General features: G+C 30.9%; 3 protein-coding genes across 3 annotated transcripts; 1 reads left to right on the top strand and 2 right to left on the bottom strand.

The window, feature by feature from the left end:
* Positions 1 to 2,200: 2,200 nt before the first annotated feature.
* LOC120577582 (anther-specific protein BCP1-like) lies at positions 2,201 to 2,502 on the bottom strand. Its single transcript, XM_039829185.1, has one exon. The coding sequence runs from the start codon at positions 2,498 to 2,500 to the stop codon at positions 2,201 to 2,203; it is 300 nt and encodes a 99-aa protein (XP_039685119.1). The 5' UTR covers positions 2,501 to 2,502.
* Positions 2,503 to 4,239: 1,737 nt separating this feature from the next.
* Positions 4,240 to 5,521, top strand: LOC25501817 (uncharacterized). The gene has a single exon (XM_013591249.3). The coding sequence runs from the start codon at positions 4,594 to 4,596 to the stop codon at positions 5,344 to 5,346; it is 753 nt and encodes a 250-aa protein (XP_013446703.1). The 5' UTR covers positions 4,240 to 4,593; the 3' UTR covers positions 5,347 to 5,521.
* Positions 5,522 to 8,751: 3,230 nt separating this feature from the next.
* Positions 8,752 to 12,135, bottom strand: LOC25501816 (very-long-chain 3-oxoacyl-CoA reductase-like protein At1g24470). Its single transcript, XM_013591248.3, has 3 exons — positions 11,441 to 12,135; positions 9,474 to 9,543; positions 8,752 to 9,155 (listed from the first exon to the last, which is right to left on the bottom strand). The coding sequence occupies exons 1-3, from the start codon at positions 12,058 to 12,060 to the stop codon at positions 8,904 to 8,906; spliced, it is 942 nt and encodes a 313-aa protein (XP_013446702.1). The 5' UTR covers positions 12,061 to 12,135; the 3' UTR covers positions 8,752 to 8,903.
* Positions 12,136 to 17,314: the final 5,179 nt, after the last annotated feature.

Below are 17,314 nucleotides of genomic sequence, written 5' to 3'. Positions count from 1 at the left end.
AACTTTCCAAAAGTTGCGATTTTGATCCACTAAGAAAAAACTACAAAACCGCCCCTAAGTTTTGCACTTGTGATAGTTTTGACTCAGTCTTCTATGCTGACGTGGCACCCTAAGTGAGGTGCCACGTGTTATTATTTTTTTTTTGCCTTGGGGGCCAAAACTGCTACAGTTGTAAAATTTAGGGAGAGATTTTGTAGTTTTTTTTCTTCTTAGGGAGTCAAAATCGCAACTTCGTAAAAGTTAAGGGGCGAAAACTGCTATTAAACCTTATTATTACTACTGTTGAAATGGACAGCCCACCTAGTCTCATTTTTAGGGGTCCTAGTATAGTTAACACCAAAATATTTTCTTATAAAAAAAAAAGCATATAACATTTATATACACTTATATACACTTGTAAAATGAAAGAATAATTGATCAAGTGAGGGAGTCGTGGTTTTCCTTACTATACCTAGAAAGTCTTGTAGACGTCTTGTTGATGCTACATTCGGCTTGGTCATAGAGATAGGATCGAACTTATGCAATCTCTGAACGTTTTAGGTTTGTTTCATCATTTCTATTTCAATCCGATATTAATGTGTTCTCAAGTTATGTTCAATTATTCATCTAGTATTTTTTTTTAAAGAATTATTCATCTAGTGTTTAATAACAAAAAAATATCGGAGGACGAAAATCATTTTATTAGAAATCTAACACATGAATCTAACTTGTGTAACTTCTTTTGATGAATATAGAGTTCTTTTGATGAATCTGGGAAGGTAGATTCAACACTGGACAATTATAGTGGATGTTTTTAATTACATTTGTGTTGGTATGGTCCTAAATCTCATTTACGTGCAACTTAATCATTTTTTCTTTTTGGGTACAAACAACATAATCAAATTTTCATATCATGATTTCGTTCCTGTTTGGTTATGCGTCCCATTTGTTTCCTCTGCATTTTCAAGAAACTAGATATTCAGGCTTCAGTCTCATTGTTATTGCCTCTGCGTTTTTTAAGAATAATGTTAGAGTAAATAGTCAATTTCCTCCCTCAAATTGTAAGTTTCGTCAATTATCTTCCGAAATTAACAAAACTTCAATTATCCCCCTGAAATTGCATAACGTTAATCAATTTACCCCTCCGTCAAATTTTTCTGTTAACTGTTTACGGTTATGATCAAATACCCCCCCTGAAATTTTGCACTTATGTGCAAAATGTCCCCTAAACTTAAAAATTTAGATTTTTTTTCTTACAAAAAATCATACATTTAGTTCTTCAAGTAGTATATTGTACCTATTGTCATAAAAATTCTATTCACAAGAAAATGAATGAATATATGCCAAAGAAATCATGGTTTTGTCATGGGCAACATTTTCATTCATATTTCATATTTATCAACAAGCCTTGTTTCTTCTTATATTAACCTATGAATTTTCTTTATGGACACACAATTATCAAAGACTTGTGTACTTTATGACTGCATACTCCAACATAATTACCAACTTGAGTAAAAAAAGTCTTCTATATATGTATATATTTAAAACATATGAGAGTAACATACATTCCATAAAGATTTATATGACAAATAGCTGCATAAACATACATTCCATACAGATTTATATGATCAATAATTGTTAATTTGTTTGCCTTTAATATCTTTTGAGTCAAGGATAAAAAAAAAAAAAAATTCAAGTTTAGGGGGCATTTTGCACGTAAGTGCAAAATTTCAGGGGGGGTATTTGATCATAACCGTAAACAGTTAACAGAAAAATTTGACGGAGGGGGTAAATTGATTAACGTTATGCAATTTCAGGGGGATAATTGAAGTTTTGTTATTTTCAAGAGGATAATTGATGAAACCTACAATTTCAGGAGGGAAATTGACTATTAAGATGTTTTAATTATCTCTCTTGTTAAAGTAGTTTAAAAGAATAATCGTTCCTCCACAATTCAACATTCTCAACAATTTATTTACGTACTATATATAGTGATTAAATCTAGTCCCAAGGTTAATAAAGAATTGAACCACAAACCATTATTACAAACACATCAAAACCAAACTTTTTTATTTTGTTACAGATCAAGACCAGATTTTGATATATGTAACGAGTACATTACATATCCAATAAAAAATTGCATGCATGAATGATCAGGACGAAGTTAAACAATACATAACTAAGTAGTGATCAGACATATACATGATGAGGATATATAAAATCAAAAGTAGAAGAAGCCAGCGATTGCAGCAGTTGCAGCCGTTCCTGCGACGGTGGAGAAGTAGACGGTAGAGGCGGCATTAGGTGCGGGCGCAGTACTATCGAAGGCACCAGGAGGCACGGGTCCACCAATGGGTCCCGCCACAATACCGCCTGCTGAAGGAGGATCCCCGCTTCTAGTTCCAACAAGATATTCATCGCCGTCATCTTCAATAGGTGCTGGTGCATCTGCAGCATAGGCAAGACCAATCATGGCCAACATTACAAGGGCGAGAATAACGACATACCTTGAATGTGCCATGATTTATTTATGTTTGTGTTTGTGTTTGTGCTTGTGCTTGTGTTTTTTTGTTTACATTGTTGTTGATCTTATAAAGGAATGTTGGTGGATTTTGTTTGTGGGTTGGAGTAGCCGTGGGAAAAGGGTTGATGATGTGCATACATTTTATAGTAATAATCCGAAGTGTGAGGAAAGCCATTGGTCATTTGAAATTTCAAAAATATTTTATAACCTTGTGATCTCAATAACATGAAGATAATATGATAATGGAACATACACATGGAAGGTTAAAAGCAAAGTGTAATTTCTTTAATAGATATACATAACTTTTTAACAAATAATTACTGACTTTCAATAAAAATTTGTTACTTTTAGTTGTTTTAACATGTGCAATGTTGCACATGTTAAAAAAAACCCTTAATATTAAGCCACTAATCAATAGTGTGCAGGTGTTTCGAGTCATTGAATCATTAATATGTACTTTTATTTAAAAATTATAAATAAATAACATGTATATGTAGGACTCATTTAAAGATAATTTACTACCATTGTGGATGCTAATAAGATTATATATATATATATATATATATATATATATATATATATATATATATATATATATATATATATATATTTTAACTTTTGGTCGATGGGGATAAATTGATGAAGAATCCTACTTATCTTGTATTTGAAGACTCTCCTTCGCATATACAAATACAGTGGTGGCATTACTACCGTTGAAATGGACAACCACGTAGAATCTCAATTTTAGCGGTCCTAATTTTTTTATACATAAGTGTGTAGAAATGAGAGTATACTTGAAAGTATAAAATATTTATATACACTTTTAACCTAGCTTTATGAAGAAATACTTTCGAATTTTATATGATTAAACTTACAACATTTAAATTCACGACATTTTAGATCCTTGTGATCTCAATAACATGCCAATAATAATATGATAATGGAACGAACATAAAAGGTTAACACCAAGATGGACAAAAAAAAATTAACAGAATAATTTCTAGCTAATATTGTTCACATTTTGAGATAAGTTGGAAGGAGTGCCGATTGAAGATTGGGTGCATTGAAATGCCATTGCAATGGGACAAGGGTGCAGGGTACCCGGGGACCAATATGACTGCATCTGTAACGATGCGATGCAATACATTATTAATATGGTGATTGGTGAACCTATATGCATAAATTGCAGTTTACATTTTATTGGTTCTTTTGTTCTGTAACTTCACATCACCAACGCAATTTACGTTCATTCAAGCTTAACCTCACTCACGTGATCAATTTATCCTTTCTACACGACAACGGAATAACGTTCCATATAAAATACAAAAATATATATCTATTCAGAATCCGAACGTAATCCAAAGTTAAAGATGATTTATGTTTTTTGGTACACTATTCTGGAATGCAATTGAAATTTTATATTGTCGTCAAACCCTTTATTAACACAACACACACAAGGCCTTTCATATTTTATTTACGTGGGACGGCTCATATCTTATTATTATTATTTTTACGATATGATTTCTTTCTTTAATTTGAATGCACCAAAAGAGGTATAATCCATAATAGTAATTGATTCCACTAATTAATCCAATTTTACTTGTTCTCTACTTCTCCTTATTACTAATTCCTACAATCATGGATGGCTATATATATTGTCAAGCATATTTGTCTAAAGATCGGACCCATTTAGTACTTTATCATATTCTTTAATTTTCTTTTGCCTCCTACCCACTTTGTAATCAACGCCAATCCATATAACATATATTATATGCCATTAAAGGGATGCTTAAAGTTACTAACAAGTAACAAAAACAGAATGAAACAATGCCACCTTTGATTCACATTTACACTGCATGCGCACTACACACCACGCGTTCCTCCATCTTATGCCATATTTTCACATTATAAACTACGTATCCATTATCCTTTTCCATCTTTTTTCTTTCATTTTTTTCTTTAATCATATCTCACTCCAGAATTTTCATGGCCTTCCAAAAAACCATCTCAATCTCACACAAAAACCAAACCATTGCACAAATATAACACAATGTTCATTTTTTGATGCCATAACACAAAAGATATAGGACATGAAAATCACACTAACAAAACCATTCATTCTTCGTTGTTTCTTAATCTCTATCTTCCTCTCCCTCCCATTTCTCTTCCTCCATCTATTCTCTCCCACACAACCCATCAATACCACAACAACATCAAAAACATCAAAAAAAGACCTAACAATACGACCCGGTTACAAGTCCTATGAAGCCTACATCCAACGTCAACTCAACAAAACTCTCAACACAAAACTACGAAAAATATGGACAACACGCGACTGGAACCGCAAGATCCCAGTTTTCGCCAAATTCTTCTCCGAACTCAAGACCAAGAATCTCCTCCAAGAAACATCCAAAGCATTATGTATTGGTGCACGTGTTGGACAAGAAGTCGAAGCTCTACGACGAATCAACGTCGTTGATTCCATCGGAATGGACCTCGTTCCACATCCACCGTTGGTCGTGGAAGGTGATTTCCATAACCAACCGTTTGGTAACGACACGTTCGATTTTGAATTCTCCAATGTCTTTGATCATGCCCTTTATCCTCACAAATTTGTTGGTGAGATTGAACGCACGTTGAAACCTAATGGTGTTTGTGTGTTACACGTGGCGTTATCTCGTCGTGCTGATAAATATTCCGCTAATGATCTTTACAGTGTTGAGCCTCTTGTTGAGCTTTTCAAGAATTCGGTTTTGGTTCATGTTCGTAAAGTTGATGGTTTTGGATTGGATACGGAAGTTGCGTTTCGCAAGAAACCACCACCCACTCATCGTCGGTTCTAACATATCAGCAATGATACAGACAAGACACCGATTCATGAGAAATGTTGGTGCTGGAGAATTCTTAATTACTTTTGTTTTTGTTTTCTTATTAAATTTCTTTTTACATTTTTCTGGATTTGATGAAGTTGACGTTGGATAGTGGATAATGATGATTGTGCATATTTGCCACTTTGTACTCATCTAAATTGTCAAGTTCAATTGATTGACTTTAAGGATAGTTTTAGGCATGCATCTAATGATTGAATGATAGTTTGGGAACAACAATTTTGTTGTGGTAAATTAGTGAGTTCTTGTTAGATGTCAATGTAAAATGTTTTGCATAGACAACGCACATCCATTAATTTTATATTAAGTTTAATTAGTTGGTATACTCAGTGAGGATACAATTATTACTTATATATTTAATGATCTGCTACCACACCAAATTAAATTTTTGTAGGAGATGACAAATTAAACTTTTTTAGAGTTGACAAATGACAACCAATTTTACACCATCCAATCATCATTACATATTACTAGCGTTCAGACGGGCATTTCCGTGTCCGTCTGTCTGCTTTTTCTACTGCGCTAACGTATTTTTTGTTTAATGTTGGTTTACTTTTTCTTGATGTCTTGGACAAAATTATTAGAATTAAGAGGAAGACATAAATATACTTGATATAAAAAAATTGAACTTGATCAAAAAGTAAAATGATATATGACCACTTTCCATACATTATAATAATTTATTATTGAATTTTGACTAATCATACAACTCATAAACACATTTAGCACAAAGAATGCAATAGAGACAAAAAATATTTAAAGAAGAAATCAGTAAAGGCCAAAAAAATCATCATTAGCACCAAAACAATAGTTACTAAACAAGATAAACATATATACATTTAAAGCCTAAATCATGTATAAGAATTAGCTTCATTAGAAAACACAAAAAAGCAAATTATAAATTATTTTATCAACCCATTTATGTTAGTCGGATGATGTTGGCTTTGGACTAATACTCAAAGGCACCGATAATGTCCGGTGTAAACTCTTTTAAAATATGTCTCAAAAATTGGTGAACCATTGCAAAAGTGTAAGATAGCAAACATGTGAATGGACAAAATAGGGAAGGATAAGAAGAAAAATAGCTTTGTGTGTACGTTGACATGCTCTAAATGTGTGTATCATTTCATCTCTATAAAATTTTAGGGTTGGAGGTTGTTAATAAGAAAACCACTAATGTTCTTCACGGGTAACAAAGACAACCAAAGGATGTTCTAAAATCCCACAAAGAAGATAAAAAAAATATTTAAACAAATGGGAAGTTAATTTTGGATAATTTATTGGAGAAATTGGAAGAGAGCATAGCAAGTGGTTAAGCGCAATAGTTATGTAAAATATGAGACTATCCATCATATAAAATCAATATTCCTGACATCATACACAACCTATCTTTATCCATTTACCTTAACTCACAGTTTGATGCATCTCTTACAATTCATGGTTGATGATTAAGAATATAATTTATGATAGTAAAATAAAAAAAATTCAAAACAATGATACATGAAAAATTGAAGTAGAAAATTAAAGAATATATAATTTATATTGGTGAAATCGATGGATTGAACAATACCTTAACTCACTGGATGTTGCTCTCACTGAAAGAAAATAAATATTGAAGATGAAATTGACATAACAAAAAAGAAGTGAGGAAAATAATCAAAACTAAATAAACCTGAATTATAAACATGGAGTCTATAAAAAAAAAGTTAGTAAGCGAAAAGGAGAAAAAAAAATATTAGAGGAGAAGGGATATGGATAGATGTTGAGAAAGAAGAAACACCACATAATTTTACCAAGAGTGTTGCAGTGGTAATGGAATCCAACCATCATGAAAGTGGTTAGTTACCACCACGGTTCCTCTCTTCGTTGCTCAATTCCCTCAATCTGCACGTTTCAATTTTAGTTTTCTTCTTTGTATATACTACGGTTAACAATTTTTTATTTATTGTTACCCCTTTCTTGTAACTTCTATAAGTCGTTATTGCAGATTTAAATTACTAACTTGCATGCGGTTACCTAATAAACTTGTGAATGAAGAATGTGAAGGGTAATTTTGGAATAGAAAAAGGGCTACACCAAACAATTGTTTTGCCTTTATAATAGTTATAGATTATAGATTATTATTGACCACCTATCAGATAGATTGACGATGTTGTATGGTACAGAGTGTTGAGTAGTTAAAAACGAACAAGAAAATCAAGTAAGCGACGGAGATGATGATGTTGCGTTGAATGAGTGGTTAAACTAAATGAGATAGAATTAGAAATGACACCATTAAATAGAGAGAGGTGGGGTGAAAAAGATGGTAAAAAATAGACTTAGGTGGTTTAAGCATGTAGAGAAAAGATATTTAGATGCATAATACGAAAATTAGATCAAATAAAGGAGAGTCAAATCAAAATAAATAAGAAAAAATTTAAGAAAACTATAAAAGAAATCATTAGAATAAATTTAAAGAGTAACGAGATTGATTCAAACATGATTTGATGCATGTAGCGCAACTTGGTTGTTATGTTATTATTGACAACGCTTGATTATCAAAAAATCTTTTCCCCTTCATTCCACCTAGAGCTGTCAAAACGGACCGGTCCGTTTAGCCCGAATAAATATAGGGCTTGAGCCTAAAATATTGAGCCCGAATTTTAATAGAGCTTTTTAGCCTGGCTCTTAAAAGCCCGGTACCCGTTAGGGCTAGCCCGAATGGGCCGCGGGTAGCCCGCATAACAAAAAAAAAAATCTATAAATTATATATATTTTTCAAATAATTATTTACTTAGTTGATTATCAAAGTAAAAAACAAAAGTGAAAATTCAATGAATTAACACAAATATAAATGTAATATAAAATTATATTTATTCGTTTCGTTATTTATAGTTTTAAAGATCGAATATATAAATATCTATAACCATAACATATCTAATTTATTTAAAATCATTTTTCTCGTCGTTTTAGTTTACGACGTTTGTACGAAAATGTTTACAATTTACTTTTGTGCTAGACATTATTCAAACATATTAAAAATATTATTTATAAAAAAATTATAGTAGTGTTTTATAATATTTTTTTTAAAATAAAAAAATAATATAATTTTTAATACGGACCGGTCCGTTTAGCCCGCGGCTCGTGTAGGGCCGGACTCAAGTAGTATATTTCAAACCCGTTTTGTCAACCGGACTTTTTGGCCCGGTCCGCTAAAGCCCGAAGCCCGCTAGAGCCGGACCGCCCGTTTTGACAACTCTAATTCCACCAACCCACCAACACAAAACAAACCTTTTCCCGTTTCATCATATAAAAATTCACAAAACAAACCTTTTCCCGTTTCATCATATAAAAATTCCAAACTCATTATCGACCAACAAATGTCCACAATTTCCTGCTTCATTATCACATTCACCATCTTTACCATTTACAACATTATCTTTTCTTTTATCGATGATAGGAACCAATCCATACAAGTTAAATTCAAACTCATTCATAGAGTATATAAACGTCCTAATTAATTCTTCTAGACTCTAGTCCTTGTTCTTGTGACTACTCCTACGTCGCAAACCAATGGACATGCGCCAATAATCAAGAAGTGGGTCAGGGATTAAGCGTGCAAATGCCCACTGAATTGAGTGAGCCCAATAAGGTGTGCACCTTGTTTCATACCCAATTTTACGAATAGAGGCTCTTGCATAACCTTCAGGTGTTGGTATGAATAAAGAATCTCTTTCAATAGATGCTACCCTTGATACCATGTTTGTTGCAACATATAGTGGTACCTTTCATTTCATGCCAATATTATCAACAATAATATATTTACCAAGAATACGAATGAGAAATTGACCATGCTAGTTCAATCAAAAAATAAGAGCCCGCAAGTGCAACACACAAGAACATAATACATTTGATTTCTCGTTAGTCATTTCCATGAGTAACACATGCATGTTTGGTTGAATTTAAATGCATGAAAATAACAATACTAGTGATGCTCGATGCATAAATATATTGCATTTGGTCTCTGATTTATTACTAGTTTTATTTTATTTTATATTATCAATACATCATATTAAACTTAAAAACAATATATATATATATACCTGACATTGCACGTGGATTCCATACTGTTTGTACTCCATATATAAAGATCTTGAAAACTGATCTACATATCTGCATGACATTTGGTTCGTTAAGTAACATTTTTTGCAATGTTAAAAATTAAAATACAAAAATGAATAGTAAAATACTAGCCAAAGATAGCGGAAATGGTCTATTTTAAAAATATGATAATATTTCATATCATATTTATTTAAATAAATTAACATTTGACTGAAATGTATTAAAAAAAAGTCATCTGACTAGCTTTTTCTTTGAAAATACTTATTTGAGCACCTATGTTTGGACACTAAATTTAGTCACACATATATTATTGAAAAAAGATGGAGAGAAAACATAATAAAATAATATTTATTTTTAAATAATTAAATAAAATGTATTTATATGTGGATGTTTTAAATAGTGTGCTCAAATAAGTCTTTTTCCTTTTCCTTATATAACTTATAGTTTTTGGTAAGCGAATGAAAATAAAATAGATTAGTGGAAGGAAAAAAAGAAATAATAATAATAAAATTAATTAGTATCCTCTAAAAAAATTAATTAGTACAAAATGAAGAAAAAAGATAGAACAATATAAAATAGCTGAAAACATAAGTTTCGACTTAATGAATTTTTATTTGACAGACAATAACAAGAATTATTAAAAATTTACAGAAATAAATAAATTGAGAAATCGAGATCGGAATTCCTGTTAGAGTATTCTTCCTATAAATTTGAGAAATATTAGTTAGTTGTTGAATTAAGATTTGTGGAGTGAGTAATAACCTGAACCTCCACCTCAAAAAATAACCTCTTCTTTACTCTTTCAGATATGTACCGTACCGGTGCTAAACGTAAGCATACACATTGCTACTATCACATCAAGTATGTACAGCTGCTCTCCCTGCCAATTTCATTGTACTTTTTCCCATTTTTAATGTCACCTTCCCACCTTATTTAATAATCGGTTCGGTGCTAGTAAAAAACAGTTTTTGAAGGGAAATAATAATTGCGTAAAAAAACGGATTAAGAATATATGAGAGAAAACAACGCCTTGCAAGTTACAATTTCTCTTACTCTTCCTATTTTTTCTAACTTCTATTTTCCTTTTTAAATGAGGATTCAGTTTTCTTTAATAATTCTTTAAAGAAGAAGTTTTCTTTAATAATATATTAAAAATTGTCACTATCATATAATCGTATTAACTCGGTACATCATAAATGGAACTTCACCTACTTCACTGTCCTTTCAATCAATCAGCTGAGTTCTGGTTGGTAAACTCAGTAGGAGTCGGTACATCATAAATTACTCATTGAAGTCTGTATGTACGAGACTACCTTCATTCATACCTAGTAGTTTCTAAAAGAGATTATAAAATAGGATAAAGAAAAAACTCAACAAGGTTAATTTTTTCTCTTTCTAATTATACCATGAAGCAAATTTGACTGAAAGAATATTATTCTGTCGGCCTGGTTTAAAAAAATAAAGATATGAATTTATATTATATTATTGGTATCATTGAAAAATAAGTATAATTTATTATAATATAAAAGTATAAAATATATATTATCAAGACCCATAATTTTAATCAAAATCAAATTTATTTAATCAAAATTTCGTAAAAATTATTATTCGTAATTTATACACATTAACATGATAAGAAGAGCAGATAGACGGGCACAGATAGTGCGTCTAAACTAGGGATGGCAAAAAGGGTCAACCCGCCCCACCCCGTCAATAATGGCAGGTTAAACGTGCCAACCCAACGGGTCCAATCCATTTTACCATCCCAAGTCTAAACGCTAGTAGATAGTAATAATAATACCCCTAAAAAATAAATAATAGTAATAATAATATAGTGCCAAAAAGAGTTGAATTATATTTGTAAAAAAAAAAAAAAAAAAAGAGTTGAATTATACTAGGGTTGATGAAAGTCAGTGACAGATAGTAGGAAAAAAAAAAAATAGCTTACGCTTTAGTTGCAGCATATATTGTGAAGAGAGGATGTGAAGGCACAACCACCGCAGCACCAGACCCAATATTTACTATTGCACCCTTTTTCCTTTCCATCATTCCTCCCAAAACAGCTTTTGTTATTCTCGTTGTACTTTCAATATTCACACTCACAATCTTCATCCACATTTCCTCCTTCACCTCATGAAAAAACATAGCCTTAGGATATGTTATGCCAACATTGTTGATCAATATTCCAAGATTCAAATCACTAGCCAAAACTTCTATTTCCCAGAGACTTTCTGTAAAGTCTTCGGAAAAATCAATGGTGATGGTTTTAATGTCAATGCGAGGGTACTTTGTTTTGATTTCGTTTTTAACTGTTTCGAGTTTTTTAGAGTTTCTACTTACAAGAATGAGGTTGAGACTTTTCTGTGCTAGTTGGTAGGCTAGGGCTTTTCCGATGCCGTCAGTTGCTCCGGTGATTAAAGCCCATGAACCATAGGTTTTGATGAGGTGTGTGTCGGATCGGAGACATGAGTTGAAGATCCATGTAATGAGTGTGACGAAGCAGTTGAATGTTAGGGTTAAACCGAGGAGGAATGGGAGGAAGATGATGAGTACTTCAAGTTGATGCATGGTGCTAAATGTGAGATGTGAATTAAAGTGTTATGTTTGCAATCTTTTATAAACTCTTATGATGGGTATCTGACCTTTATGACCTTTACTCCTTTTTATTACGGTGATAGTGAGAGGAGATGGTTAGCCTTAAATATATTTCACTAGCTTGGAAACCCGTGCCAAGCACGGGCTAGAATTTCGTGATATTTAAAATATTAAGTAAAGATTTGATATCATTCTCATTTGTCTGGTTGTTCTCTGTGCAATGGGTCAATCCATGCCAGTGTTGGCTCCCTCGTAAGGCCCAACAATGGTATCATAGCTCATATCGACTATCTGGAGAAGCATAATTGGTTTATGGTGGTAGATCTCATATGCAGAGAGTCTCGTACTTGAGGGAGAAATGTTAATGTGTCAAGTGCGAGTTAAAGTCACATTGGATGTAAGAGTAGATATTGAGTAACATATAAGTGTTATGATCCATACACCTAATTTCATAAGGTTTGGGGTGAAGATGTGTTGTCAAACTCACGTGTATTGTTCTCTTTGTTTAATGTGATTATCAAACTCGATGCAGAATCTACCGAAAGTCACAAATAAATTGTCTTTTAATTTTTTGATGTCGTTTGTTTGCATTTTTTATCTTAAAATTTAGTTTTTAAATGTCATTGTTTTTCATCTGAATTTTTTTTCATTCAACCTCTATTAATTTAAATCAACTTTTGGACTTTGGCGGGAAGTGGCAATGGAAAATTGCAGATGTGTTATGTTGAGTTCACAAAATACATGTTTATTAGATATTTAAAATTATGTAGCATTTCTTAATTGAATCAATTTTTTTAGTAAAATAATTACCCAAAAATCTCCAACTCCTTTAACAAACTCATAAAATCACCAATAACTCACACTACACTCTATACTCTCACGAACATAACGCACAATAATTATTTTTTTCCTTATCTTCTCTCATGTTCAAATTCCTTTTTCAAATCTGTTACTTTTCCTTCTAATTTCCTTTTTGTCTTCACATAAAAGAAAGGAATATAAAACTCTCTTCATGAAACAATCACCAACCAACCTTCTGGAACATGGTGTTCCTCACTTGATTAAGAAATATTAGTGTGTCTAGTGTGAGTCAAAGTTCTATGTTAAGATGAGATATATGGTAAATTTTAAACAACATATATATTCCTCGAAGGATGATATCAGTCAGACATGTGTGGGTTTTCTTAGTCTAATATGGTGATCAAACTTAGACTATGATCCCTCGAAGGTTCCAAAATTTTCAATGGGATCTCTTCTTTTGGTCGGAGGAGAATTTACCAAACGTCTAGCATTCCCTCACGCCTAGCATGAAGTGTTATGTCAGCTTTTGGATGTTATTTGTTTAATTGTTCTTTATCATAAATTTTAGTTGTTGGATGTCACTCTCTTACAGTTTTTTTTTTGTTCAACTTTCATTATTTCAAATTCCTTGACTTTTGTCTTTGGTGGAATCTGAAATGGAAAAAAAGATGTATTATGTTGAGTTGACAAAATATATGCTTAGTAGAAATTTGAAAATGAAGTGTATTTTTTAATTGAGTCTATTTTTTTGGTAAATAAACGCCAAAATCTTCAAATTCTTCAACAAACATATAAATTATCAGTAACTCACTCTATTTCCTATACTGTCATGGTTAAAATACACACTCCTTTTTTTTTCCTTACCATTTCTTTCATGTCAAAATTTCTTTTTAAAATACACCCGCCTTTTTTTTTTTTTTTTTTTTATCTTGTTATGCATCAATATGACCTTATATGACCATGTCACCATCATACGGATGGAGAGTCGTCGCACACTTCAGAGAGAGATATTAATGTCTCATATGTAATTAAAGCTTAACATGGGATAAAAAAATAGATGATGAGAAAAATATAAGTGAAATGACCCATATACCTAATGCCTTTAGATTTTGAATAAAAATATGGTGTGAATCTCACTTTTATGGTTGATTTTACCCTACTGTGATTATACAACCCAGTTTAGACTCCCCCGGAAGTCTAAACATTATGATGGGTGGTTTTGTTAGTTTTGGATATCTTTTATTTATTTATTTTTTAAATTTTAGTTTTTTGGATTTCATTTGTTTTGATGCTATTTTTTTTATTCAACATCTATTATTTTAAATTACTTAACTTTTGATCTTTGGTGGGATCTGACAATAGAAAATTGTAGATTTGTTATGCTGAATTGACAAAATACATGTCCATTACACATTTTAAGTTAATATGTAGTGTCGATCTCACTTGTGTGATTGCTCTTAACCTAATATGATAATTCAACTTAGTTTAGACATTATTAATGTTTGAATGTCATTTGTTTTTTTATATTGAAATTTATTTTTTGGATCTCATTCTCTTTCATGCTGTTTTTTTATTCAATCTTTATTATTTGAAAATGTGTTATGCTAAGTTGACAAAATACATGTTTATTATACATTTAAAATGATGAGGTATTTTTATAATTAAGTCTAAATTTTTGGTAATGTAGTTACCCAAAAATCTTCAAATCTTTCAACAAACTCATATAATTACCGACAACTCAGCCTATTCCATTTACTCTCATGGTCAAAACACACTACATATATTTTCCCTTATCGTTTCTCTCATGTTCAAATTCCTTTTTCATATCCATTTTTTTTCTTCATTTCTCTCTTCCTGTGAAAGAAATGAACTTAAATCTCCATTCATGAAACCACTTAAACTAACTTATTTAACATGTTGTGACTCTATTTAACCTGATTTGACTATATCACATAATTACAGACACAAATAGTCGCACACTTGATTAAGAGTTGTCAAGTGTGAGTTACCACTCTACATTGACCCTAAAACGGAAGCATGAGAGTTAGGAAGATTAATATTGTCCCTAAAATGACTATCCATGTAACAAACATGTTTAGAATTTGTGCTGATACAATTCGGATTATATAATTCAAACTGTTTTACCTTGAAAAATGGTGTTTAGGGGGTTTCTGGATTATGTAATCCGGAAACATCATCTAACGCGCCCTATTTTTTTAAGTTTTCGGATTACAAAATCCAGAAAAACCCGTAACTCCATTTTTCACCCTATAACAAAGGAAAACACCATTCTGGATTTTGAAATCCGGAAACTCAAGGGCATTTTTGAAGAAAAAAATAGGGCGCGCGAGGAAACCCCTAGGGTGGGAAAAGTAATAGTCTAAACTATTTTGTTAGTTTGTGGATATCATTTGTTTAAATTTTTCATCGTAAATTTTAGTTATTGGATTTCATCAATCAACCAAGACCACGTCAAGTGAAAATGGGAGGACGTCACCTTTGAGATTACGAACATATCAGAGTATAACAATATGAACTACCAAACTCCATGATTATCTTACATGATTAATTAAATAGATAAAAATATTTTTAGGGATTTAAAGATATCAAATTAGTTGTTGCAATAGCAAGCATGAAAAATGTAACAAATAGAGAAAATATAGGTTTAACGAAACTTTTGAAAATAAAAACGTTAAATTGAAAGTGGTGTGGAAGTTTTGAGAATATCAAATTAAGCTCCTTGATTATATCTGCATCATTTATATGTTAAGCCATTAGATCTTAAGAGTATCATAAAGTAAATTTGTGAATTTGGGCAAAATACAATGGTGATAAAAAAAAGAGTGAATTAGAAAATGGGAAAAAAGTGAATAATAAAATTGTTTCAATAAAATAGAAGATAGATTTTAAGAAGAATTTCGAAGTTTTCATATAAATTTCAAAATGGCATGAAAATATTGAGACTAAAAACAATATTTATAACAAAAAGAAGCAAGTAGTAAAATCAATTACCCCCTTAATTTAATAGTGTAATTGTATTAGATTAAATGGTAAAAATAAAGATCTATTTTGGTCCCAGACAAAAATGTGTATGGATCAAATTAGTCATACGCAAATAAAAAGACTGATTTAATGTGTCTTACAAAATCAAATAGAGATAATATAGTCATTGAATCAATTTCCATAGTTGAATCTTTCACGTATATTGTTAATTTAACCAAGTGGCGTTAAAAGTGTTAGTTAAGTGCTAACATACATTAAAAAAAAATTTATGGGAAAAAATTAATCCCTCATTAAAAAAAAGAAGTTAAATAAGTAAAAAATCAAACGGTTTAGCAGTAAGAAAAATGACACATTGAAGACATAAAGAGAATGAATGAACCGTTTATTGTAAAAACAGAGAATGAGTTAAGAAATTGAAAACCATAAAAATACAACCTTCTATTTTGGTTTCCTGCATCTCGTTTCAAGCTTTTGTGTTTTTCACCACTCTTTCGTTTTCGGTTAGTATCAGCAATGTCGACATGTGTTTCGATCAGTGAAGATGACAAAAAAGAAGTAAAAGTACCAATTTGTTATCTTAAAATATAAATAATTGAATTATATATTTATTTTTGTAAATAAAAAATCGAAAAAATAATGATTTTTGTTTTAAGGGGATCAAATTGCCAATAACTGATTTATACTCACAGAAACTTCGTGAAGAAGTTTTATTGCTAATAAACATAAAATAAATTATTATTAATATTTTCTATATAATAAAAATAACGGAAAAAAAAATCATATCTAGCTAGATGAAATATAATTTTTTTTATTAAACGATTTTTTCGACTGAATTTATTGAAAAACATACATACTCATTAATTTTATGTTCAATGCATAATAATTTACATAATAAAATTGATCTTCCCTAAAAAAAACTGATTTTATTTTGAATATGATTTTGACTCTGTACCATTCAATATTGGAACGATTGTGCAAAGATTCAGAACAATTAAGAATATAAATTTCGCTTTCTCTCCCTTAAAAGATAGTTTGCTTTTTTTTTTTTTAACAGAAGATAATTTTCTCTCTGAGTGTATGCTTTTCTAACAATGTATTGATATATCTTGTCTGATAAATAAGCTCACTATGTATATAGCTCTAGTTTGCCTTTATTTAGAATTTTGATGTAATATCCCCATGCTGTTAAGGGTTCGTTTGATGGTTAGGATATGATAGAGGCATGATATGATATAAAGCTGGATAGAGATAGGATATGATAAGGACATGATAAATATTAATCTTATCATGTGTTTGATTTGCACATGAAAACAAACAGGATATCATTATAATTAAATGAATAAATTGCTCTCATAATTAATTAAATATTGTAAAAGTATGTTATTAATTATAATAGAAAATACATGTTATAACTATTTTAAAA

This window comes from Medicago truncatula, chromosome 8 (assembly GCF_003473485.1).
Source record: "Medicago truncatula cultivar Jemalong A17 chromosome 8, MtrunA17r5.0-ANR, whole genome shotgun sequence".
NCBI classification, from domain to species: domain Eukaryota; kingdom Viridiplantae; phylum Streptophyta; class Magnoliopsida; order Fabales; family Fabaceae; genus Medicago; species Medicago truncatula.
Note: the sequence above shows the minus strand (reverse complement) of the source record. Positions and strands in the feature narration are given on the sequence as shown.

Bases quoted from the DNA above. Each gene is read 5' to 3' on its own strand.
- LOC25501816 (XM_013591248.3), bottom strand. From the start codon at position 12,060: ATGCATCAACTTGAAGTACTCATCATCTTCCTCCCATTCCTCCTCGGT. The intron at 9,544-11,440 runs GTAAGCTATTTT...AATGTCATGCAG, and splicing joins ATATATGCTGCAACTAAAGC to ATATGTAGATCAGTTTTCAA. The intron at 9,156-9,473 runs GTATATATATAT...ATGAAATGAAAG, and splicing joins GAATCCACGTGCAATGTCAG to GTACCACTATATGTTGCAAC.
- LOC120577582 (XM_039829185.1), bottom strand. From the start codon at position 2,500: ATGGCACATTCAAGGTATGTCGTTATTCTCGCCCTTGTAATGTTGGCC.
- LOC25501817 (XM_013591249.3), top strand. From the start codon at position 4,594: ATGAAAATCACACTAACAAAACCATTCATTCTTCGTTGTTTCTTAATC.